The 27,037-nt window shown below is 38.8% G+C and overlaps 2 protein-coding genes across 3 annotated transcripts in view; both read right to left on the bottom strand.

Annotated features, from left to right (window-relative positions):
* LOC124122411 overlaps positions 1–27,037 on the bottom strand; it is a 44,902-nt gene that overhangs the window by 8,785 nt on the left and 9,080 nt on the right. The gene's annotated exons all lie outside the window — the stretch shown is intronic.
* On the bottom strand, positions 10,615–25,420 carry LOC124122402 (probable E3 ubiquitin-protein ligase TRIML1). 2 transcript variants are annotated; one of them, XM_046485472.2, is made up of 9 exons: positions 25,353–25,420; positions 22,067–22,240; positions 21,613–21,926; positions 19,753–19,848; positions 19,223–19,459; positions 18,124–18,155; positions 17,811–17,977; positions 14,013–14,306; positions 10,615–13,133 (listed from the first exon to the last, which is right to left on the bottom strand). In XM_046485472.2, exons 2-9 carry the CDS (start codon positions 22,209–22,211, stop codon positions 12,490–12,492), a joined length of 1,929 nt encoding a protein of 642 aa, XP_046341428.2. In that variant the 5' UTR covers positions 22,212–22,240; positions 25,353–25,420; the 3' UTR covers positions 10,615–12,489. The 2 variants fall into 2 exon arrangements, with proteins under 2 accessions (XP_046341428.2, XP_048242892.1); XM_048386935.1 differs by having other exon boundaries at positions 22,067–22,166; positions 25,353–25,414.

The following is a 27,037-nucleotide window of genomic DNA, read 5'->3' as shown; positions in this document are numbered from 1 at the left end:
TGAAGGTTAGAAATAGAAAACATCATACATACACATAAATTAAAGAAGTTCACGAGCACACCTGTGACCCAAATAACCAGGTAAATATGCACAGGCCAACGCTGACAGTGGAGAATTTAAATCGCGCTCGGCAAGTTGGACTTCAGAGTTCCAGGGCGTTAATCATGCAATCATTATTATCTGACATTTTTCGATACCAAATATAAAAAATGTTTTCACACATGAGTGTCTGATCAGTTGTTGTCACCTGCTGTTTTTTAGCTGCCGTTTCTAGGTCCTCTGTGACATGATAGCGGTGTGTCGACAGTATATCTCCACTCTTCACAATGACTTGACATGCCATGCAGTACAGACTCTTTTGCCCCGATGGTGTTTTTCTGGGAGGTTCATATCCACGGGTGGGGGACTGGCGTGAAGTCTCCTTGAACTTTCCACATATATTTGCAAGGGTGAAGTTCTTGGGTAGGCCATCAACACCTTCCAGACCAAAGCTCGTTGTTACTCTGCAGTCAGGACATGACAGCGTGTTGCTTGCCTTGAATGGCTCACCTTGGAAACAGAAGGAGTAGTTTGGTTATTAAACACAGTGACAATGGAGCCTACACAGTAAAGAGTAAAATCATTCAGTGAACAGGATTATGTAGCAACAAATATATATCACCAGACAAGCATTATGAAAACTCCATTACACCTCCCTTTCTTAAAAAAATATTGAAAAAGTATGTAAAATATACGTAAAATAAATCTATTGCAATGAAAAATAGTAGTATTAATAAATTTGACAGAAAATGGAAAGAATTATTAGCCTACTAATTTTATTATATCAGTTCATCCAATATATGTATACTGAACAACAAAGGTTCCTGTGACATTGAATAAGATTTAATGCAAAGTTAAAAGATAAAAGACTCCTGTAACTGTTCAAATGGTTTAATTTGCCATACTGACTTCAGAAAATGCGTGATTTCATAAATGAACATGCCAAAATGTCAATTTACAAATCAATAGCGTGTGTGTCCACCTCTGGTTGCGATGCAAGCAACACATTTTCGTCTCATTGAATGGACCAGGCGTCGCACAAAGTCTTGTGGGATATCTGTCCATATCTGCTGGAGCTTGTTTCGAAGTTCCTGGAGTGTCTGTGGAACACGTGGTTGACGCTCGAATGGTGAGAGATCAGGGAAACGAGCCGGCCAGGGGATGACATTCACGTTGTTTTGTTGAAGAGAATCCGTAACAAGTCGAGCGATATGAGGCCGGGCGTTGTCATGTTGAAAGGTAATGCCTGGGCCATGACGACGCAAAAACGGTAGAACAACAGGGCCGATGATTTCGTCGCGGTAGCGCTGTCCATTGAGATTTCCCTCTACCACTATCAAACGGGTCCTCTGTCTTGCTGTAATCCCACCCCATACCATAACGCTGCCGCCCACGAACCGATCTTCCCTGACACAATGATTGACGTAATGTTCACCTCGACGTCGGTACACTCGAATCCGTCCATCGCTGTGGCTGAGGTAAAAACGAGACTCGTCAGTGAATAGAACTTGTCCCCACTGCATGGCCGTCCAGGGTAGACGCTGTCTGCACCACTGTAGACGTGCTTGACGGTGGTTTCCTGTCAAAATGGGACGTCTGGCGGGTCTTCTGGCGACAATCCCTGCACATCTGAGGCGGCGGTTTGTGAAGATATTCGTCGAAGGCCAGGGATGCTTCTTGCAGTAGCTGTTGCTGGCTGGAATCGATTTCGTAGGTGTGTTGTTCGAATCCAGTTGTCTTGTCGATTATTGGTTACGCGTGGCTTGCCACTCCGAGGATGGTCTCTGACTGCATTCGTCTGTTGCCAACGTTGCCATAAACACAAAATGGTGTTTCTGTGGACGTTAAATTGTCTTGCAACATCACGTTGACTCGATCCTGCTTCAAGCATACCAATGGCTCGAAAACGCTCATTTTCGGACAGGCGTGGCATTTCGTAAACAATGCAAATGGAATCCCGTTAACGCACATGTTTTTATACCCATTCTTGGGTAGTGAAATGCATGGGGCTTGCATAAAAGTCACCTTTTGCATGGAATGCATGCTGTTCTGTAGCAGTTGCGTTTTTGTGACTTGATTCCATACATGTACTACAATATTGAAAACCAAACTTTACTTGTTTAAAAAATACACTAAGATATTGGTGTCACAGGAACTTTTGTTGTTGAGTATATATTACCCATAACTTTATCATGTTTTGAGATCCTATGAATTGATACATATATATACCTCATGTACGTCATGTATGATATATATCAGTTTTTATCAAATATAGGTACATAACACCAAACATTAAAGCCACAATCTTATGACTGATATATAGATTGTGGCTTTAGTGTTTGGTGTTTGTACAACGTTACGTTGTCAGTTATATAGTCGTTTGATACATTTTTGTGCAGTGTGTGTCCGTACTGTAGGAGGACAAAAATAAAAACTCAGGGATTTAAATCGGGAACATTAGAAATGTAGTGAACGTATTATTTGGAAACCGTGAAAAGAACATCCAATCATGACATAGTCAACTTTGTGTCTACCCAGATATTCTTATGGTGATCTCTGTAAACACCTCTTAAATGATGAGTGATATTTATAGTTCAATGAAACATAATGTCTCAATGTTAAACAACTGTTGGTAACATTTGAAACATGTACCACACTTTCTTGCATATGATTGTACATCTGCCTTTATATTAGCGTAAGCGCAGTGCATGTTGATAAAATCAAGCATGTATTATGGGCCTTTGGCCTTTATACTGTAATAAAGAATCTGAATCTGAATCCATTTCAACCTAAAGTCAAATTAAATCTCAACATAATGGAAACATTATCACAGTGATAAATATAGCTAATACGTTGCTTCAAGATTAACATATTGAAGTTCTCTAATGCAGTCTGAAAACACTTCTTCAAAACAAACCGCATAGTTCCTCGGTTGTATTGGATTTGGAATGCAAGTCTTTGAGACACTCCCTGCAGTACGAGTGCATGCATGACAGCAAGACTGGGTTCTGGAACATCTGCAGACATATCGAGCAGGTCAGCTCGCTCTCCATGGCCGCCATCTGACAGCAGTGTTTTAATGTTGTTCTGAAATGTATACGAGCATACCCACACTTGACATCTATTAATAAAAAGGATGACACAATTCTTCATAATACAATTGAAATTAGCGCTTTTAGTGCCTATGTAAGGATCCAAACTGGTTTTACTAGCTCCATGTAAAGATTATAGCACGCGCAATGAAACGTGGATGGAAATCAAATGTTCAATGTAAGGGGGGGGGGGGGGGGGGGGGGGTGATGATATCTGAAGCAAAACACGACTTGAGCGGCTAACCCCAACACGGAAATTCTTAAATTGCGAAAGTTTTGATTAGTTACTAGAGTGCAATAACTATAATATGCAACCTTCTTGTATACACTGTACGTAAATACAAAACGTCAGAACAATCACACCCGGTTCATTAATTATCATTAACAAACACTCAATATTTAAACACGCATTACTCCAATCTTTATACATTAATTTTGGCTTGAGGGTCGTACACATTATACATTGTGTTATATTTGCCACACTGAACTGAACACTCTCAACATTATAATCTTTTGTTGAACAGTTTGTCATACAGCGTTTTGTTTTCGAGTAATTGATATACGCCGTAGGAAATGTTCCATCAATATATCGACGGGATACGTACATGATTTCAGGTTTACATTGTACACATACGGGCATAAAACCGAATCTTAGCTTGAAAAGAAATTTCACCAACTGATAGGCTAGCCTACCACCGCACACGTTATCAAAAGCATTACGTGGATGTGCTGTTTGATATCTAGAGAAAAAAAGCTAGTATTTATCTGATCCTTGTATAAACCTAAATAGATAACATGTATATGTATTAGATGTGATTTAACCTACCATCTTCGATAACAGTGCGCATGTGCACGGCAATGCATCACATGTAAAGCAAAGTTCACCACATGACCCTGGCATCGGGATGACACTCACAGTTTACATTTTCCTAACCTTTTACTTGGATGTACAACTGATGTACATAACACATTAATTAAAAAACCAATACATTCAGCTGTCTTATTGTACAGTAAGTGAAAAGGTGTTTGAATGAACGAGTTCTATTGTCATATCACAATGGCACTTAGCATATGATATACGGTGAGGTGAGGTGAAATGGGGTTTAACGTCGCGTCCAAGATTATTGCACTTATATAGCGACGTGCATGTACGTGTGTGTGTTTGTGTGGCTGCTTGTAATAGTCCGGACTGATGCCGATTTATAGTGCTAGCTCACTGAGATACCATGCCGCAGTTTAACATGAATACCCCACCCTGACACAGTATACTGACTCCGAGCCGGCCAGTCCTTGTTTTAGCCCCTTAACGCCGAGCGCCAGACGGGGTAACAACAAGTACCATCTTTTAACGTCTTTTGGTATGACGCGGCCGGGGATCGCACCCCGGACCTTCCGCTCTCCGGACGGACGCTCTACCACTAGACCACGGAGGCGGTCGCATATGATATACACGGAAAGATCTATACATAACATTTGGGTTTATTGTTTTTAAATGGAAATTAAAATATATGTGTCTAATGCAAATGCGTATATAATTATCTGCTTCATGAGAGCCATGCACATGATATAATTGTTATCACCGTTATCTGGTTTGTCACCCTGCTTAGCCGTAGGATGTCCTGTGATAACACCATTGACACAGTTGTATTGATCAAACTACTGCAGAAGTACGTATGTAGATTTCAACAAGACAAGAGACACAATGCGAGATGATAATAAAATCAAATATTCTTGTCGAAAAGAATATTTACGGACATATTATTAATATTGTTATGGCACAACTATTTACAAACTGGTGTTTATTTATCAAACATTACATACAATCCATTTACCGTGTAGCATCATATATTTAAATAGTTAAATATACAGTACGTGATGTCATAGTCCCATGAACTCCTAATTAGGGTCGGCGTAACCCCAACAAACTGGTTTCGTAGAGTCAATGGACATCTGCACATTATTTTGCGAATTATTCCCAACTTTTCAGAGGATTTCCCCCTAAGTGTTCGCAATTTCTCTACATACTGTTCACGGATTGTTCACGAATTATTGGATATTTTAGTGTAGAAAATAACAAACTTTTGCGCTGTAGTGTATATGCAGTTGTTCACCTGCAAACGTTTTGTGTGCGTTCTCGATGCATTGGTTAAATTGTACAGGTATACAAACATTTCCAGATAACGCATTTCATTCAAACACAACTGACAAAATCGCCAAGTTGAATCATACTTTCAATTTAGAATCGGGGACTCTTTAAAGTTGTAGAGTTATTACAGGTGTCATCACTTGTGAGCTCATGTTACAAGACTCACTTTCTTGCACATACGTATGTGGTGAATGGAGATTATATTGAAAAATAAAAGTGCAAAAGATATTCTGCGACTTGTTCTTATTTTGAAGTTGCAAAAATTATTGAACGCCCCTCGTACATAAACAACACTATACATGTAGTTAGAAAAAACGAATCATACAACTTTAGTATTGTCCTGAACCTGAGAGTACGGATCCGCCCACCAACTTCATTCGTTGTGTAGAATTAACATGTATCTGTATTTTATTCATAATGATGAATAGCTGGCTACATGTGTGACACGTTATCATTATTTTAGTTTGAGTAACACCTTACCTCCACCAGTAGACGTCATTTGGGAAAGATATCGCCCGCGGCTAGCTCCCGCCGACATCTTGTTTGTCAACTTGTAGTCGTGGAAAGGGAAGATCTCAAAAGTAATAAAGCTTTTTTACCTCAAACTTTAACCGTGTAACAAAACTAAAGCACAGTGAGGGGCGGTCGGGTCGTCTTGTGGTCGGGTAGTCTCCTCGGTGGGATAATCAAATTCAATGCCTAAAATGCGTGAAATCAGCGCACTGCATGTCGTTCAAAAAGTACACGACACACTGTCTCCAAACCAAAAACATTCAAGCAAGGATGATGCTGGCGTTGAACTGACGCACCTTTGTCTGAAGTTACAATCACCATTGCTCGACAACACAGAAATCTCATAGGCGTTTCTGCCACATGGATCTCACGCTGCACCATCAGTTGGCCAGGCCTTGGTTCATTTTTGGAATGATCCACGTTAATTAAACACAGTTGCATCTACTCTAGTGAAATCACGATTTTTTCTCATATTCCAGCTTTAACAACTGTGTATTCAACTTCGCATCTGGCGCCAATGATCAGTAGAACGTAAACGCCGTGGTGTTGACCGTGACCTCGTTCTAGCTTTCTGTGTCGTGACTCGCTGAAAATGGAGTGGGCGGGGTTGAACATTAAAAACTGATTGACATTTGCCTTGTCGCTTGTGTTGCATTATTGCGCTGAACGATGTCGTTCATTTCGTACAATTCTCGGCAGCTCTTTGTGTTTAATGATTAAAACTGCAGTCTGCAGTCAGGTGCAGTCAGGTGCTTAATTGCATGTAAATATACCTAACGCTACATGTATTTCAGAAATTTACAGCACAATTCTAAATGACTTTAACATAAAAACTGGAAAAAAATTAATTCATAATGATCATACCTAAATTGCTGACACAAGGTCACTTTAATGTACTTGAATCATCACACGGGCATCCTTGCACTGAGGCAGACAAAATCGCATATACACGGTTGTACTGAACTGCTGCACAATGGGATTCCATGGTGATTAACCCTTGTTAACATTCAAAATGTTTGTTACACGGTTACACGGCTACCTGCAAGTCACTCAACTGAATAGAAAGGTCATATATGTAGGTAGAAAGTATTTTAAATAAAAGCGACAAAACCCTTTCTGTAATCATAAGAAATATCTACTAAAAGCAGAACCCATTGAATGATTCTGATTATATTATATACACTGCCACACAGATGGCATTTGTCACAAACACTTGCAAAGGCAAGCCAATTGTTCACATGAAAGACCACGGGTCCATTTGGTACAAGGCAAAATAGGGATTTGCTTTTGACATCATTTCGGCATTGGATACGTCAAATGTGAATTGTCCTCCGCATGTGTACTTTTGAAACTATTAGAAAGGCCTTGAATGTTGTAACCGTGATAAAAAAAAAAGTTCAGCAAGAAGGTTTGTTTGTCTGTTTGTTGTTTAACGCCGCATGAAGCAATCGGTCTGTAAATAATCGAGTCTGGACCAGACAATCCAGTGATTGACATTATGAGCATCGATCAGTTGGGATGCGATGACATGCATCAACCAAGTCAGCGAGCCTGACCACCCGATTCCGTTAGTCGCCTCTCACGGCAAGCATAGTCACCTTTTACGGCAAGCATGGGTTGCTGAAGACCTATTCTACCCCGGATCTTCACGGGTTTCAGTTGGTGACCATATGGGAGCCTCCATGACCTATCTTCAAATCTATGAGGAAGTCCATCATTTAAGATATGTTGTTCTTTGTAAACATTCTTGGTAGATTACATTTGCTTTCATCATTGACAAGTAGTCCCGAACTACAGTGTGTAGGTCATCGCGTTTTGTGACAAATGTCTCATTGGAAAGGAATGACATTCTTTCCTTACGTTTGTCTGTCGAAAGGTGGAGTACGAAGTTGAAAAGTATAATTTTATGACACACATGAACATTGTTTGTTTTTTCTAGGATTGTAAAAAAAGAAAGCAAATCCCACATGGTATTAATTCCACTTGTCTCAAATACATTCTGTGAATATATAGCCAAGTTTGCCTTGTATTAAGAAGTGTGGTTCATCTTTAAGACAAAGATTTGTCAGTACATTTGCTGGACCCAGCAATATATTTCTCTTTGAACGAATTTGTATGGAGCCTTGGACAGAATAGATTTATTCCAGCTCTCCAGACTCCAGTTCCCGTTTCCAGTTTTGTCAGTTTTTGCATTGCAACAATGACATCAAGCACAGAGTAAAACCACTCTGCAAGACATTCAACATGTTTCTCTTCACGTTTGGCCTTTTTTTAGCATAATCTTCGACACCATCTGAATATGAAATATGCAAGTGTTATTGACTAAGAGCCATTAATAACGCAATCTATGTTTTATGCATGGTATCATGTAATCAGTTGTCCGAGGAAGGGATTGGTAAATGACAGAGGTGCGACATATGTAAGGATTCCATCCTGACGCGGTCCTGTTTCGACCAAAGGTCAACTCTCGTTCATGGCCATGAAACTCGCAAACGCAACATGTTGAACGGTTCATGTTATGCACATGCATTTCCTGTAGCCAAGTCCTTTAAATATACACCACCCTTCCACCTAGTTCATTGCTGAAAATACGACAAATAATGAACCAATCCGACAGTAACCAGGCTGTAGGAATGTTCCACACCGGAACTGCACAGCTTGGCGTCGCCACTTTTAGTCGACTAAACCGTCGATTCGGAACGGTTGCCGATCGTCCTCGACCAGGTGCGCCAACTGTAACGACAGCTGCGCAAGGCCGCCGCATCGTTGTCCAACACCTTTTGGACGGCAACAAACACTGTACAACAGATCATCGGTGCGCGACGACGCCACATCAGTCCACAAACAGTTCGAAGACGCCTCGCTGCCCATGGGGTATGTTGCTATTGACCTCACCATGGTCACATTGTGTCGCAGACTTGCCATCCAATAAAGGGCAGCCAATGATGGCAACATCCGGAACACACCATGGCGTATCTTTTTTCAGATGAATCCCGTTTCAACCTTTGCTTTTGTCGCCAGATTAACAGACGCGAGGATGAACGTTTTGCGCTTAACTGTATTCTCGAGGGAGACCTTTTGGAGGAGGTGGAATCATAGTTTGGGGTTCATTTATTGCAAAATAAAACACTCCGACATCTTTATAATTTGGCAAGCCAGCCCACACCGTTTTCTTAGACGTCTGTGCCTTTCCATGTCTCGCAGACTACCTGCGTGCCTTTGAGAACAACGAGGTCATACAAGTTGATCCCTGCGTTCGTCAGAATACTCGTGAGGTCATTGACGTGTGATTTTATATGGACGTTGTCATGAAATTATTCACAGAATGTTATTTATCATGTGAATGGTTCTGTTATTATCTGTGTGTAAATACAACGTAAAATCCGAATTGTGTTATTTATGGCTTTTAACATATATGTTACGAATTGAGTGCTAAGTCGTCTGAGACAAGACCACGCATTTCGCTGTGCAGATATGCATTTCTAGGCATGCAAGAATCTCAAGGTCGTTGGTTCAAATCGCAAAATAGCGTGAAGGGCGCAACCGGTGAAGCAGGATACGCTCATGTTTTCGCAAACAGCTGGCATGGTCACTATTTAACAGTGCGTCATAAATACATGCTAATAAGTAGGAATCTTACAATTGGCTCTACTCTCAACAGCAATTTCGTATGCTTATTGAAACGGTTTTGTCGCTTTTATTTACATGATTTGTCTTGAATATCTGTCAAAACAGATTCCATTAAGCATAAAAGGTATAATAGTTGTTAAACGTATATGAATGGATCACCAATAATCAGTGACGAAACCAGGTGTTAACAAAAGGGTATTCATGCTCTACTCTACCGGTAGCACCCGCCACTCACACAATGTAAAAGCAGTCTTACACGATACAGAGAGAATATCATAATACACTGTCGGCTATCGTTATTAGGCAAATTACAACCGTGAAGATCCGGGGTAAACTAGGTCTTAAGCAAATCATGCTTGCCGTAAAAGGCGACTCTGCTTGTCGTAAGAGGCGACTAACGGGATAGGGTAGTCAGGCTCGTTGACTTGGTTAATGCATGTCATCGATCCCATTTTCGTAGATAGATGCTCATGATGTCAATCACTGGGTTGTCTGGTCCAGATTCGATAATATACAGACCAGCGTCATATAGCTGGAATACTGATGAGTGCGGCGTTTTATAACAAAGAAATAAACAAACACTATATCTAAACAGTTGAGTAGGATTGGATTAACCAAAACCTGGTGAGAGGTCATCTTGAATTTTCGATTAGTATTCAAGATTGAGCTGGTAAAAAATCAAGGTTTGATTTATTCGTTGTGCGGCGGGCCCATTGGACCAACATATTGTTCCACTCACGCTGTTTTTTATACATACAAGACTTTATGATGATAAATGATCAATAAAAACGACAAAAACATTTCTATAAAACTTTTTGAAAGCTTGACTGAGGCAAGAGTAGTATGACGTAAAGGGAACCAATGAAAGTTTAAAGCATGTATTAAACGTGGCTACGGTAAAATATATAACTGATCAACTAATATTGTATCTGACAAGAAAAAGTAACTTTTCAACAAACTTTTTGTTTGATTCCGGGTAACAAGTTGTCTTATCGCTGGAGGCGATTACATTGGACGGATGGTCAGGCTCTGTGACTTTGTTGTTGATTACATGTCATCGTGCCAGAAGGCGAAGGATGTTACGCATAATATCAGTCACTTGTGTGTCTGACCGAGACTCGATTGTTTACAGGCTCCTGTAATAAAGACGGAATACTACTTTGTGCGGATCAAAACAACAAACAAACAAACAAACATAATCATGAGTTCTATTATTCTAAAACCGCTGAGCGTAGCTGATTACAGAAAGGAAACATGCAAATAAACTCTGATATTCCAAACAAACTTATGAAACCTTTTCTGCATGTTCTACAACTTGTCATCATCTCTTGTAAAATCATCGGGTGTTCCGAACAACGTCCGTACTCAATAATCAGAAGGAATCACAAATGAGCAAAATGTCAGTTACAATTATTGAGTTATTGCAAGACTAGGAAAGAAAGGTTATGCAAAAAAAGGAGTAATATAAGCTGTCACACAACAAATTTTACTCTTTCCTCCATCCATGTTAGACCACACATTGAAACATCAGTCTGTGAAAAGGGTAAGACTCGTATTTCATCATGGTAATCATTACCAGGGTAGCTTGAAGTAGATAGGGACGAAAGCTTTATTTTATCTTAAATTCGGCCATTTGAATTGTTCATACTTTATTAAAGCTTTATTTTATTTTAAATTCAGCCATTTGAATTGTTCATACTTTATGAAAGATTTATTTTATTTTAAATTCAGCCATTTGAATTGTTCATACTTTATGAAAGCTTTATTTCGTTGTAGCCAGGGACATATAAAGATACACACTAATAATATGATATTGACACATTTGTATGTTCAGTTGATTTGGAAGTGATGGGGTTCTAGTTCAGCGCTAAGGGACGACCGACGGAATAATGCCAACAATAAAACAGCGTTATCACTTTCCCCCGCCTTGGGGCACATGAGAATATTGTTTGTTCATATAGTAGTAGTATACATCCTTAAGAGAGATAGAGATAGGCACTAGGGTTGATTTATGTCATCAGAAAAAAATGATTACATGTGAAAATGATACACACAAAAAACCCTTCTCCCTAAAAGTAATTTATGGCACCAATTCTTGAACTTAGTCTTGATAAGTATATCTTAGATAAGCTGAATAAATCTGCCTGTATAATGTATCAAAAATAGTCTTTTGAGATAATAAAACATTTGTCCAACCTGTCCATGTTCACAAGTTTTATCCCATGTATTGTACTCTTGGCCTTTGATACCGAATGAACTTCTTCTTCTTCTTCTTCTTAGATAAGCTTGCAAAGTTTCATTCATGTACCTTCAGTAGTTTCTGAGAAACTTGTCCCTGTTTCAGCCATTATGCTATTAGTAACATGGATCAAGAGCTGTAACTGTGTAAAAATCATTTACGGCACAAATGTTCGAACTTAGTCTTGATAAGTATCTCCCAGATGAGCATGCTTCATTATGTAACTTCAGTAGTTCTGGAAACCTGTTCCCATTTCACACAGTATCACACAAGTTGAAAAGCACGACATAAGGGCCATAACACTGCCAAAACTTAATTTTAAGATACCAATTTTTGAACTCTTTGAGATCGTGACCATTAAGATCAGTGTGCAAAATTTCACTTCGCTAACTATTTTTTTTATTTTTGGAAAACTTGTTCCCATTTAGAATCGAACTGACGGACGGATGGACAGACGTTCAAACTCCGTTCCAATATCCCACGCCCCGGATAATAATGACATAAGCTCATACTGACCGCTTCAAAGTGATCTTACAAAACTGGACTAAAGCAGTTCGGCTACATATTTTCTAAACAAACTGAATGCGAGATCAGTGTTCCAACCATTCATGGCAAAGAATATCTGTGAAGATGACAATAGCGCCTACCACTACAAAACAGTGGTAAGGGAAAACTTCTTTAAAGTGATACTTATAAACGTATGAAACGTTGCTCAAATTAAACACATGTTTGATCACAGCTGTCTTAATCCCAGTGTATCCTAATAACCTGGTAAAACACTCCCAAAGTTCTTCTTTTACTTGCAGATGACTGAAATAACTCTTTCACATTTAATGATACAGTGATGATGGAACGGTATCGATGTACGAATCTAACTCTAAAGATGTTCGGACCTTTTCCTCATTGTCAATAGACGCCACTGCAGTGACCTTATCGAACTTTATTATGTCAAAAGTATGAAGTACGCTGTTTTTCTCTACATTTATGATCTTAAACACTTTACTGTTTAGATCAAGATAAAATCCAAGTTTTAGTGACTGGGGCTTGCCCCGTTTTAAGTGTCCAATTGGTGTCTCTTCACTTGTAACCTTCTTCTGACCATCCCAGAAGTCTATAGCAATGGCTGAGTTTCTCGGCTGCTTGAAGAGTGTACAGCAGAGAGAGTAAAAGCTACCACACAGTGGCTCATAGGAATCTTCCTTGCCCTCCTTGCAGATTCCAATACTTGTTATGACATCGTTGTCTTTCAGATGCCTCAGGACAGTGAACATTACAAGGATCTCCCAGTACTGACAACCGCTTCTGAATATCAGAGTTGAAGCTATCCCATACACCTTCGTCCAGTCCCCATGGTTTGTCCTGGTACATCCGTTGATTTCCTTATGCTTCCACTTTTCGCTTGTCACTGTTCGAGTGTCCCATGATACGGCCAAATCCGGGTGACAGTTTTCATTATCAAAATGGAAATCCCCACCTGAATAAAAACACAATATTGTATGATACAAAGAAGTTTTTAAAATCTGTTAACTGACTTTTAAGCACAATTAGTAATGATATATTCGGTAAATATATTTATATATACGGATTGTAAAATATAAATTAAAAATACAAAGCAATACAAAATGAAGATACGTCACCTATGTTATCCCTATGTACTCAGTGTCACAACAGGAGAACAACTTATGCTACGTAACTAAACTAAACCTACCCCAGGTTTGACAGGGGTGTCATTGTTTGTCTACCCTTAACATCATGCATTTATCAAATACTTTAATAACTACATGCACATAATACATAGTACGGCCTGACACAAATCACAAACCTACTTTACAAAAACGACAATTTAACGCCACACTCAGCAATATTCCAGCTATATGGCGGCGGCCCGTAAGTGATCGAGTCTGGACCAGAAAATCCAGTTATCGATGTTATGAGGAACGATTCACGACGACGGTTTAACGCCATCTACCAAGTCACCGATTCTGATCATCCTGTCCATTAAGTCGCCTCTTATGACTTGCAAATGTTCTATCCTGGTACGCCCACGGGGCTCTATGCAGCTACAGTAAATAGACCTTAAGCTGATGGGTATTACGTAGCCATTCTTTAGCGGTATGACCATATTATGACCGGAAGGTGTGACATTTCACTAATTTTGTTTCCGCTGTGCCTATAGTGATTGTCTATTTTAAAATGACGCCTGGATAGATATGGCATATTTTGTGAATTTTGATTTATTCATGTTGTTGTAGAGAGACATGTAGACGTTGAGTGCTAACGAACGAAGACCAATGACATTAAGCCATCCTGACACTACTGAGTGAAATACATGATAAACCCTATCTAGGCGCACCGAAAATACGATCTGCAGTTGTAAAGTTGTGAACGTCAGTGTCGCTCGTGCTTGACATAATGCTTGGACGAATTGATGCAACGTAATCTGTCTTAAATCGCAAACCATCCATTTCAAACGAATCGCCAATGACAATGGCTTCAAAATCTTCCTTCACGATTCCAAGCCCTGTTCTTGTTGAACACTTCACTTTGTATTCTTCTTGCGTCTGTGTTGAAGACCAAGTTATTATAACTTTCGCTGTTTCTGCGCAGGAAGGGACGTTTTCTACACCAACAATCTTTGGCATCGCCTCTAAATTAAACAAGGGAAGGATTTAGGGAAGAACAGACAGACATCGATAATATAATATCTTCATACTGCTCTATCTCATTCAGAGATATGTTGGTGCCAAATGTGGGATATGTTACACTTTGTCGATGTGTTAAATCTAAAAAATTTGATTCTGCCTACAGAAGTAAGTTTGTGGATTTTTTTATTCGAATATGGTCTTAGTCATCAAATCACTAAACCGTTAAGTATAATATATGCAAATGAGTTTCGAAAAGAGTGGTAAATTATATAGAAATGAAAATGGTTTTATGAGGGTGGCATTTTAGAAATTACATAGTCTATAAATATGTCAGTATACATTAAATATGGCACATATTAACTGTCTGGGAGTTCTTGTGCATCACAAGCCTCCATTAGGATACTATCAGGAATATTCAAAAGTGCATACGCCCTTTGACAATTAGGCTATAAAGCATTCACTTAAGTATTTGATATGCAAATAAATCCTATATTATTACATCAGGCGGGAGTATGGGGAGTTTACAAATTGTGAGATATTAGAAGAGGTGCATTGATATGCTTGCAAAAGGTTTAAAGACAAATACACAAAAAGCTACGGTATATGGTGAATGTGGCTGGTATCCTATATACATTTACCCTTATATCAAAGCTTATAGAATACTGGTTACGAATATACCAATCAGGTATCCTAAATTGTATGATTTATATGAACAAAGAAATTGGGTTACAATTGTGAGGCAACTATTGTTTAAATGTGGTTATGGCCATGTATGGAATGAACAAAATGTAAATTTTTATTTTATTTACTCTTTCGCACAAAGGTTATGTTATTGCAAAACTGGTGTCAATCGTTTTATATTCATTGAATACATTTAAGTATGCTACTCAAAGTTTGCAAAGGATCACCACTTTAAAAGGCCATACGCCAACTTACTTGCATCTGTTGAAATAACCAAAGACAATATTGCGTGAAGACATGTTTAGTGAAAAGAGGTCCGTTGTCATTTGCTACACAATGCAATCAAACAACATGTGACCAATAATAAATCAAATCAGATCAAAATGAGAGTATCTCAGTATCTGAAACGTCAAAAAATCACGAAAACAAATTCATTGTATAAAAAACAACTCTTTAGCGCGAATGTAATCCAAGTGATGCGATCTCAGCCTGGCGCCGTCGTCCCATGCTCCAAATAAGTGTCTTGGTGGTTGCCAAGGGAACATTTAACCTCTCTTCAGTAAGAGCATTGCCGAGTTCTTGTACACGTCATGAGAGGGCGACCTGCAGCTCGTTCCACGTGTGTTCGATAGCGTTGGAGTCACGTGAACGGGCCGGCCACTCCATGCAGACAATGGTCTCCAATGGACCCTGGCACGATGAGATCGGGTGTCCATGAGAATGAAGTCCTCGGTGCCATTTTCGGCTACGTTGGAATCTTGAAATCTTTCTCCTTGTCTACACCACACTCGCGCACGACGATCTTTGAACTGAGAGAGTATCTCGATTCATCATTGAAAAGTACTCGAGCCCAGCGCTGGTATGTCCAATTGACGTGATCGTCAGCCCATTCCAAACGTGTCTGCCTGTGATGTCGGGTCAGTGGAATGCAAATGCATGCCCTCCTTGACCCCATCTTCCGGAGGCAAAGGAGTTAACTGACTGTGAAAGTCCAGTTTCCACCCTTGCCGAAATGGGCTGGAATTCCTGGACTCGATCGTAGCGCCACCAGTGATTATTACCAGTTATGTCCCTTGTAAGCCTCTCCTATGGACCAATCAGATACCACCTCTCGTATCACTTGTATTTGTTTCACACAAAATGGCGGCGCCAAGTCAAGACGATCTGATCGATAATCAAGATCTATATTGTGATAACACGGGTCTTACCTCGCGAAGTGCATCAAATCACGTGAGCACCTCGATTAAAAACGTGATATGACTTGGAAAATATCTGTTGACAACGAGCTGGTGGTGCACATGCTTTGCAAATCGACGGAAATCTGCATGACAGTTTACTAACCGGATTCCGATTTCAGTGAGCGATTTTGATTGGACTATGCATAAACTCGTTAGTCCAGCCAAAATGTCACTCCATAATACCAGCCTAGTTCGGCAAGGGTGGAAACTGGACTTTTACAGTCAGTTAACTCCCTTGCCTAGGGAAGATGCCTTGACCCGAGACTCTGAGTAGAAACGTAAACGCCACTAGCGTTCCGCGGGTGGCAGCTGCAGTCATGCAGTCACGCAGTCACGTCTTGCTGCAATCTGGAGAAACCTGTCTTAACGCTGTGTGGTGATATGCTGTTGACCACCTGAATGTGGCTGGGTTGCTGATCCAAACGTCTGGTATTGATTCAATGCCCTCCTGATCACACTTTGGGTGACACCAAAGACGTTTGCAACGTGGCTTTGTGTTGACCCAGTTTAAAGCATGCGTATGCATCTGCCTAATTCTTCGGTCGTCAAACGACGTTTTTGACGCTGAGAGGACATTCAGTTGTTGCAATCCTCAGTAACCAATGTTGTTGTGCTCTTAATAATGGTGCGAAACGATTCTCTCATTATACATCCAAGCACATGTTTTCAAACACCTGCATGCCTCTGTCCGTCTATTATGAAATTGAGGTCCTGTAGGGATTACCCAATCCCTGTGTACGGTATATTACAATCTTAATTTGTTGGATGATTTTTTTTTATATAAAAACTTGATCCATGGCAAACTTTGAGTAGTATATCATAAAATGTGTCAAACATATTTATGCAGAACAGTGCATCTGTTTGGTATTAAAGTCTAAAACTCGTGCTCTTTCAAAGAATTGATGTTCCTCTAATAAGGTTTGTATTGAAATTGTATGAATACCAGACTTTGTACAGTGTGCAACCGTAATAGGGAATCATTTTCTTCTTCTTTGTCCTAACTATTCTCTGTGTAGAAAAAAGTATATGCCATCTTAAAATATTGTACATCCAAATATATATATATATATATATATATAGAGAGAGAGAGAGAGAGAGAGAGAGAGAGAGAGAGAGAGAGAGAGAGAGAGAGAGAGAGAGAGTGAGAGAGAGAGAGAGAGAGAGAGAGAGATTTTTTGGAAAAAAAATAATAATAACTAATTTTGAGAAAAATGTCCATCTATTTGTATCATGCACAACTATTCAGAAAAAGATGTATGTAACATAAATAAAAGCGACAAAACCCCTTCCACCAAAAATATCTGCCCAAAACAGTCAACTGTTCGATTCCGACCATATCACGAGGATTTGTTCATGAATCATCATCAAACAGTGATGACGCCAGGTGTTCGCAAAAAGGGGAGTGTAACCTGCCCCACAGATGGCACCCGTCACAGGCAGTCTATAGTAATTACTTAACATTGGTAACACTGACCCTATAGATATATGTATTACGAACATTGTGGATAGATTCACGGTCCTAAATTCAGAATTTATTTGCAGAAATGTAAGTATTTTTTTTGGTAATTATTTGTAATATTTACATACCACGATTCACCTGTGTACAGGGTACCAACATGGCCTCAGAAGACGGGGTCTGGTCTCCAATTCCACAATAATTGTTCAAATGATCCACAAGTTCCTTTGCAATTCTCTCTCTTTCACCATTTGGAGGTGCGATGAAGGTGGGCGAATACTTGGTTGTCTCAGGGATCCTTCAAACATTTAATGAACCGGTTTATGTGTATGCTGCTTATAAATGTTTCTTTGAATGGTTTTTGTTTCAATTCAAATTGAATGCGACGTAATTACAATGACGTTAAGCGTTTCAATTGAAACCAATTCATAAAACATCACTCACTGACATATCTGTGTCATGATGTCGTCAGCAATCTGGAAATAAAAGCGACAAACCCCTTTCCGTATACATTAGAAAGCTTTGACAATAGCAGATGCTGTGGCGAATACATTGTAAATTGTCTGTGTCTCAGAAATCAAATAAACATGTTCACAAGCTGAAGGTATCACATTTCCTGGTAACTGGTTAATATGGGACAAATTAAGTAACAAGAAAATTCCTTTTGCTCACTAAATACATTCTGAGTTTCTAAAATGTCCCATACAGAGGAATGTTCAGCAATAAAGTAAGATCATAAATATGATCGTTGAGGAAAGATTTAATGATTCTCGGGAACCAGTGTAATGGTCAGTGGAACCGAATAATATCCGTTTTGAATAAAATCGATCATTGATGAATTTAAATGAAAGCGACAAAACCTTCCCGTAGCCATAAGAAATCTCTGCCCGAAACAGTCGATTGTACGATTCCGACTACATCATGAGCATGTATTTATGAACCACTATCAAATACTGATGATACAGGTGTTGGTGAAAAGGTGAGTGTATACTGCCCAACCGGTGGCACCCGTCAGAAACACATGCAAAGGCAAGTCATATATTCACCTGAAAAAACACGGGAACATATGGTTCAAGTAAAAAATGGAATTCCAACGGACATAATTTTTGTCCCTGATGCGTCAAATTTGAAAATGTCCTCCACATGTCTACCATAAAACATTTTGAAAGTAACCTGATCAAACAGCTTCTGAGCAAGAGTTGTATGACACTCTTGGTAGAAAAAGCATGCTCGATTGTACCTCAAACGTTGTGAAATGTAGACACCAAGGGTTGGATCAGCAGGAATATTACAACACTCAAATTAATATCTTTCCTAAAATGACTTATATGCATTTCACAGTAATGGTCTACACGGGTCTTGTTGTTTCTTGGAAGAAGACTCCCAGTTATTGGTCAAAATCAATTATTATATATACTTTTCGGTTGTTCACTTAAATCTGCCAGTTTGGGCTATACTGGCCAAGTATACCTCTCTAAATATAACACTTATTGCATTCATATATAGTTAGTTCTACATGAACATACCCATTTCTTGTATGTACCTGTATGAACGTAGCTAGCCCATCCTCTTCGCCCAAGCACTGTTCGTCAAGTGCACGTGCTGATGCTGAGATAGTGTCGACAGTGGAGATGTAGGCCTTAACATGCTGCTGATAGTCAGTTAAGGACGCATCGTTTTGCCTTTTCAGAGTCTCAAACCTGTCCAAAACCTCGACTTTCCGTGTTTTTAGAATATCCTCCAGCGATTCAATCATATTTTGCTGCTTAGACATATCTTCCTTTTAAAAGAAAAGATAATCTAACATGAAAGTGTCTCAAAAAGTTTATTTATTCTATCTTACCAAATAGTTATTATTCGTACAGTGGCATTAAGATGTGAGAATGACGATTACAACCTATTCTTGATGGAGGAAAAAGCACTACTAGGGTTCTAGGGTTCCAGAATTGTGTATTAGTTTTTGCTTGGTTTTTCTTGACTGACAAAATACGAAACCTCAGACTTAAGTAGTCTCACTCACTCATACATACGCACGCACCGCTCACGCAAACACACATGTATGCATAGGTTTACCTCTATTGCACCATGCTCTGCTGTCGCAGCTTGTAATTTTTGGCCTTCGTGAGTTCGGCCTTTGCTAAGTTCTTTGATGCATGTGGAAAGTTTGGCCTGCAAGAACAATTAATTATCAGTATACGGGTCATTATCAAAATATGTACCCATTTTATGTCAATATTTTTTATCTTTCATAACCTTTAAGATAGTCCTTAACTTTCATCCTTAATATTTCAGTGGTGAACCAAATTAAAATATATTTCAAATATTTGCTTTGTCAGTGCTTTAATTGCTTGTGGTTGAGTGGTATATAGTCTGAAAGTGTTGAAATATCACTGTCAGTAGACACGGAATGCTTTTTACAGTGATCATATTTCAGATTTATAATATATATGAGTTTTTAATTTAATGAGATTGGAATCTTTAATATGAACATAATTTCCACTTTGTTTCTATCTCTTGATAATAGAAAATTAGTAAAGCATGCCTGTCTAAAAGGATCTGTCCTTGGTGTTACCATGTGCTTAATAAGGTATAAGTGTTATCCATCTTTATGTTGAAAGAAGGCAAATGAATGCTCCCTTGTGATATCAATTCTTGTCTTCTATGGAGACAAGATTTTTGAGTCCACTGAAAAAGTTATTCAAACTGGAAAAATGTATCACCAAACATCACCATATGAAAGAAAATACATGTCTTTGATGTAATCTTGTTATAAAAACAAAACTAGTTTATTTAGAAAAACCCTTAAATGCATAAAAGAAGAGTTATATGCCCTGGTCATGAACTTTGTGGAGCAGTCATTTGTATTTTAATTTCATGTTGAATGAAAATATGTCTTTCGTGGTGCTGTTAACGGTGTTGCCTGTATCATGACAAAATGTCCTTGGTGTTACTTAATACGTCCTTGGTGTTACCACAAGTCAACAAGTATTAACGTTGAATGGGCAATGGGTAAACATGACTTCTATTGTTATTAAAACTCTCTAACTTAGGGTTAGATGAAGCTAAATGCCTTGGGTGCTACCTAATATGCCCTTGATGTTACCACAAGTTAGCAAGTATTAACTTTGTAGTTAGTGTTAGTGGGTAAAACATGTTTTGTCTCATTGTAATTACAACGCTTAACTCATATTAACACTTAAATCTATGAAAACACCTTAGCTTAAGTCCCTTTATAATCACGACATGTCTTTGGGGTTACTGAATATGTCCTCAGTGTTACAAGTCAGTATTATTAAATTCAAAGTAAACGTTGTGAAAAATGGATTGTGCCATTGTAATTATGCAACACCAAACAGTGCATCATTTCCTTCTCATTGTATATTGTGAAGTGAAAGAAAAGCGGTGATGAATAATTGTAATGTCCATGGTGTAACTGTTTTGTGTTCGGTGTAACCGTGTTGTCCTTGGTTTTACAAGAGGACATACTCAAATAATTTTGGTAAACACACATTGCATAGCAGAACTTTCAATAAGTACAAAGAACATGTTCAATAAATAGAGAATATTGAAATTACATCAAACATTTTTTGTTGTGTGAGGTACACAGAGAAGAGAAAATGATCAATAATTGTTTTTTCTCTCAAAAAGTGCGAAAGACCAGGCTTTATATCATGGTGATATTAAACGTGAGGTACTTTTACATTTTCAGTTGGCATAATTTACCAAATTATCTGTCAAGTTTAGATGTTTCTTGTTAAGTCACTAAAATTTGGGATTTTCAAGTGTTATGTTTGTTTATTCAACAGGGCCAAAAGGGTTACAATTTTTTATAATGACCCATTATACTAAAACAATTAAGAAACGAAACATATTCCGCACAATGTTTCAATACAAATGCACTGTGTTATATCAAGAGAAATGGAAATAACCCACCCTTTTCTGGCTGATGGTCGTTTCCAAGTCTTGAGTAACATGATAACAATGGGTAGAGTTTTGTTCGTCTGAAATCTTGATAACCTTTGCACATGCAAGGCAATATACAGACTGGGTCTTTTTTCCATGACTTTGGTCGTGTACTTCTAAGCGTGGAGTTGAAGAAGTTGGACAAGTGGTGGAGTCAACCAAGGATGTTTCCTTGAATTTAGCTGCTATGTTAGCCACGATGAAGTTTTTCTGAAGTCCATCAACTCCATCTGGTCCCAGGAGCGTAGTTCCTCTACAGTCGGGGCAGGTCACTTTGTTCCTTCCTGTGCCCGCAAAACCAAGGACATGAGAAGAGCTATTGTTTCTTATGTAGCATGTTACAATTTCATACAAATGTATGGATAAACCGATTGGCAATACAAAATTTATACGTTTAATAACATAAACGCGTAAAAATACAAACCACTAGATGTCACATCTGTCTTTGACTTCGAATGTAAATCTTTGAGACACTCCCTGCAGTACGAGTGCATGCATGACAGCACGACTGGGTTCTGGTATATCTGCAAGCAAAGCGAGCAGGTCAGCTCGCTCTCGATTGAAGACATGTTTCCAACACTCTTTGTGAATAGCTGTCCTGAAATAATAATGACAATGGGATCTTAATGATCACCTCTATGTAAATGTCCCTTTGTGAAACACGAGTAGCCAATAACTTAAATACTAGCTGGTTGAGATAACTCTTGAGTAAACAGTGTACTAAAGATATGGTCTGAGGTCGTCGCAACCCATTCGTCGTTTTAGTCGTCGTTTTCATCAGTGTCTCTCGTGGGATTCTCATAGCTTTATTTTCAGCGTCTTCAACTACTTCATTTGATTATAGCTTTAGTTGTAGATAGGTCTTTAATTCTTCTAATCGTAGGCTTATTGTGTCCACATTCGAACCAATACTACAACTCTTCTTGCCATTGAATATGGCATATTAATCTTAGTGTGCCGCGGATGACATGAATTAAATTGCAGATACTGATGCGTGTCCGTAAGCTTGCAGTTAACATCCGTTTTCAATTGGTCTCCTTGCTTTATAATTTTCTCGTCCAAAAATGTAATCTCAATGTGTTCACATTCCATGATAACAATGAAATTAAAAAAATAAAATTCACATAATACACAAAATTAATGCTGATTTATCTTTGAAAATCAATAAATTTGCTTTTTCGGCACAAATTTCAACCTTTCAAATTGGTAGGGGGCATGCGGTTCTTTTCTTACGCTAGTCTTAATTGAACCAGTTTATGATTTCACAAAATTACCCAGCCAAAGATTACTTTTAACAAACTGTTGCAGGAATGAGGGACGGTTAAATAAACATAACCAAAGTTAACAACAGTCCTTTTAATTTCAATTACATAAAAATAAAACTTGGTATACTTTCTTTTGACCCTCAGGTTAGTTCTTAAAATTCCCTATATGTTTTTTTTGGTTCAGTCAATTTAATGTTTTCTTAAATGACTACAAATTTTGAGTTCCTAGATGCTGTTTAAGTATTAGAAGGGACAAATTGCCCAAAACATCTGAAGTACTATCGATGCTCATAATGGTAGTGTTGCAACTACTACATACATTGTATTGTTTCCTTCCTTATTTACATGCACTACTCAATATCAAAAGTATCATGTTAAGACAAATAATCGCTATCACATACAACTCCCTCACCAGTATGTAGGTCAGTATTTTTATTTACACTAACACGGGCTTCCTCGTTTAAAAGTATTTTCAGTTAAATATATATTTCTGTTTGGTTAATATTCTGTTCCTTTTTTCAGTGAGTGAGTGAGTTGTGTTTAACGGCGCTTTTAACAGTATTCCAGTTGCATCACGGCGTGTCAGCTTAATGTGGGAGGAAAGCCCGTCTTAGACGTTTACCACTTTGGTGAAACCCACGAGCACGGATATGGCGCTGACAAACCTAGAAACCCCCCTTTTTCGGAATTTAGAGACAAATCATAGAAGGCCACATATAAATGTTCGCCGGTTGTGACATACGTGTAGGCATACGGGTAGTTTTTAAGTGATAACATCACTCACTCACTGCCTCATTCACTCACTCGATGTCGTGTTCGTGAACACAGCAGGTTGAACACCTCAGGGAATCCGACTGTTACCAATCTTACAGTCCAGTGAAATCTAATCTTCACAGAGTTAGTCACTATTAATTGCAGTTTCAACATTACCGAGAGCTGTATATGTACTTTTGAAATCATTCTGCAATTTGCAGATGGTATATACTGTTATAAATCAAAACAAAATTAACAAGAATGATACTGCCAATGTGACGGACAGAAGATCTTTTTGTAATGAAATCATAGTTTTCAGCACTTTACACTATAAAGGCAAACATAAGTACATGTAAGTATGCAACTCAAGTTTGGATAAGGATATTCGCACGAAAATGAACCTATTTTTTTAACCATTAACTCAATTCGATATTGTGTATATGTCACAGCTGCATAAGATATTGAATTTATTTTGAATAACTAAATTAAATTTAAAGTTTCGACACAATATATGGTATGTTCCCCGTACAAAAGGTGACGTGATTTGTGCACTTATATATAGAGACGTGCATGAATAACTTTACCCGGTTTAATAATGCTAGCTCACTGAAATGTCATGCCCCAGTATTAACACGGATACCGTACTCACAGTATATATGGTCTCCGACACGACGAGTCCTTATTTTATCCCCTTCATGTGCGCCAGGCAGGGTAACAACAAGTATGACACAAATGGCTATCGAATCACCGGCCTTCCATGCTCCGGTTAATCTCATTTCACTACCGTTTTGACCAGCCGACTAAAATAAATCTGGCATTCAGCATCGGTGATTTGGTTGATTGTGTGCCACTTTGCCCCGGTGGTGCAGATCAATGCTCATGCTCTCAGTCACTGGTTTGCTTGGACCAGAGTCGAATATTTGCAGGCCGCCTTGATATTGCTGGAATATTGCCAAGTGCGGCCTTAAATAACATTACTTCACACTCACCATTTGAGATGCAGTAACACCACTCTTTACGAAAGTATAACAATCATCGATATTATAAGCCTTCCGTGATACAAGTACTTATTTCCCGGCCGACTCGAAACACCCAAGAAATAGATAAGTTGTTATCATGCAAATCCCTGTATATGACTTACGGTGGTGAAAGGGAGGTAACTCTATGTAAAAGACTAACTCGAGTTTATGTCTCCTCTCTTGGGGATTTATCAAATCCTGTAGCAGGTGTTACTTATCTGTTTCTTACCTCTATGCAATAACAGATATCTTAAATCATTTCTGGTAAAATACAAGTACGCTGTACACAACGACATTAACACCAATCACAAACGACTGACAAAATCGAAACTTTCGGTTCAGAATTGGGGACACCAATGATAGTTGTACAGGTAAGAACTTGTCAGTTGTAAGATTATATCAAAGGACTCGCTAAGAGTGGATATATGTACCTTGCATATACGTTAACAACGCTGTAGTTTCATAACACATGTTCGGCCAGGTACAACGACTCACATGACAGCACATTCAATGTCGCCCCGTGACTGATCATGAGTGTTAGGACCCACCCACCCGCTTCAACCGTTGAACCTTTTAGAGTTGAAATGCATCAGATTCTGTATTTTCTCCGTGGCGATGCATACTAGGCTACATATGCCACATTATCATTCTTTAAGCACGTGTAACGTCTTACCTCCACCGATCGAACTCAATACACGCCCCCTAGTTTCCAGCGACTAACCTCTGTCCGCCATCTTTAACTTTATGAACGAGGGAAGATCTCAAAAGTAAGGACATTCAATAACGTCACATTTTGACTGCGTGTAGCATAACTAAAGTATATAGTGTTCCTCTTTTCAATTACGTTGTGTATTAATTCAAAATGTATTCCTTGTTCTGATGTCAAATTGATTAAGATGCCTTAAATAAATAATTTACTCCAACTTAATATTTGTGTGTGTACATATAACTATAAATGCATGTACACATGTTATGCATTTTCCCCCAATATATGATTTGATAAAGCCTCATCCAAAGTAGAGGCAATGTCAATTTGTCATATAGAGTGTTATCAAGGCAGTCATATGCTGAGTTTGTCCGATTTGAATGTAGTTCAGCGATAATTTATGACATTGTTTGCATACAGACTTTTAAATGGAGTAGTCGTAAATAAAAGAAGGCGAAGAATTGAAGCCCTACGGAGAGCTAGCGATAAGTCACTGTGATGTGTAAATATGTATTGTCATGCAACTCACTGACGCAGTTGTAATAGCATATCTATATAATTATGCAAATCAATATGTAAAGCGCCCCCAAATACTTGCACGAGTCCGTTATATTCTGATTTCTGAAAAAACGCGCTTGTTTACAAACAAGAGAACAGTCCAATCACGTGATATGCAATTTAGCCCGTGGCAGTGGTGTAATGCTGGGGTCCCCGAATTCTCGATCGGTGTTTACAAAAAAACAACTCGTTTTTCTATTTTCTGTTTAATCCATGCATTTATCAGCAATATAATTAAGTTAGACTTTTTGCCTGGTCTTGTAACATTTCATCTGACTTATAAATAAATAAATGCGTTGGGTCTAGTGTTTGATGTCGTGTACAGCTACTACGTGAAACATAATGGATTGTCCTCATGGTAATGTGGATATGGAACGGCTATCTATCAAAACTAATAACGCAGGTGAATGTTCTTCGGAGAAACCAGAGGACTTCAAATTTAAGCAAACATTGTTACGATATTATTCAGTAAACTACACAGCTCGGAGGTTCACATAGTTTAACCAGAGCTTTAAAATCGTTAACACTTCAATGAACCCATCATAACTGACGTTCAAGTCTTAAGTAATTTATTTCCAGGATAGGAATTAATAATTTAACACGATCAGGTTTGATCATTGACCAGCAACGACAATGAGTAACAGGCGAAAGTCCGAGAAGCCATCATTGATTATACTGACTGCAAGCCTACCAGTCCTAGTTTTAGCCCCTTAATGCCGAACACCAGGCAGGATAACATAGAGTACCATCGTTCAACGTCTTTCGGTATGACGCGGCCGGGGATCGAACCCACGACCTTCTGCTCTCTGATCAGACGCTCTATCCGCTCGACCACGGAGGCGGTCTATTACTTATTAACAGTGGTACAGCTATATGCGTGGAGGGACAGGTGGTCCTGTATGAGTGTACGCCTGAGTCTCATGTCTTTGAATTCATCCAAACCACAATTAGCGGAATAAATGTCGATGAGCTGTCCAGGAGTGTTCAACATTGATGTAAGAATTTAGGGGACTCAATAAATATATATATATATACTTGCCTTTTTAGGTGTGCTCTCCATTGCAAGAGACGAGTGCACTCCCACTGAGCTAGAG

Source organism: Haliotis rufescens, unplaced genomic scaffold (genome assembly GCF_023055435.1).
Source record: "Haliotis rufescens isolate VD_foot unplaced genomic scaffold, xgHalRufe1.0.p SCAF_62, whole genome shotgun sequence".
In the NCBI taxonomy this organism is placed as follows: domain Eukaryota; kingdom Metazoa; phylum Mollusca; class Gastropoda; order Lepetellida; family Haliotidae; genus Haliotis; species Haliotis rufescens.
The sequence above is the reverse complement of the archived record's forward strand: the minus strand, read 5'-3'. Positions and strand labels throughout refer to the sequence as shown.

Bases quoted from the DNA above. Each gene is read 5' to 3' on its own strand.
- LOC124122402 (XM_046485472.2), bottom strand. From the start codon at position 22,211: ATGTCTTCAATCGAGAGCGAGCTGACCTGCTCGCTTTGCTTGCAGATA. The intron at 19,460-19,752 runs GTAAACCTATGC...TTCTTTTAAAAG, and splicing joins CAGAGCATGGTGCAATAGAG to GAAGATATGTCTAAGCAGCA. The intron at 17,978-18,123 runs GTGAGTGATGTT...AAATGTTTGAAG, and splicing joins ATCATGACACAGATATGTCA to GATCCCTGAGACAACCAAGT.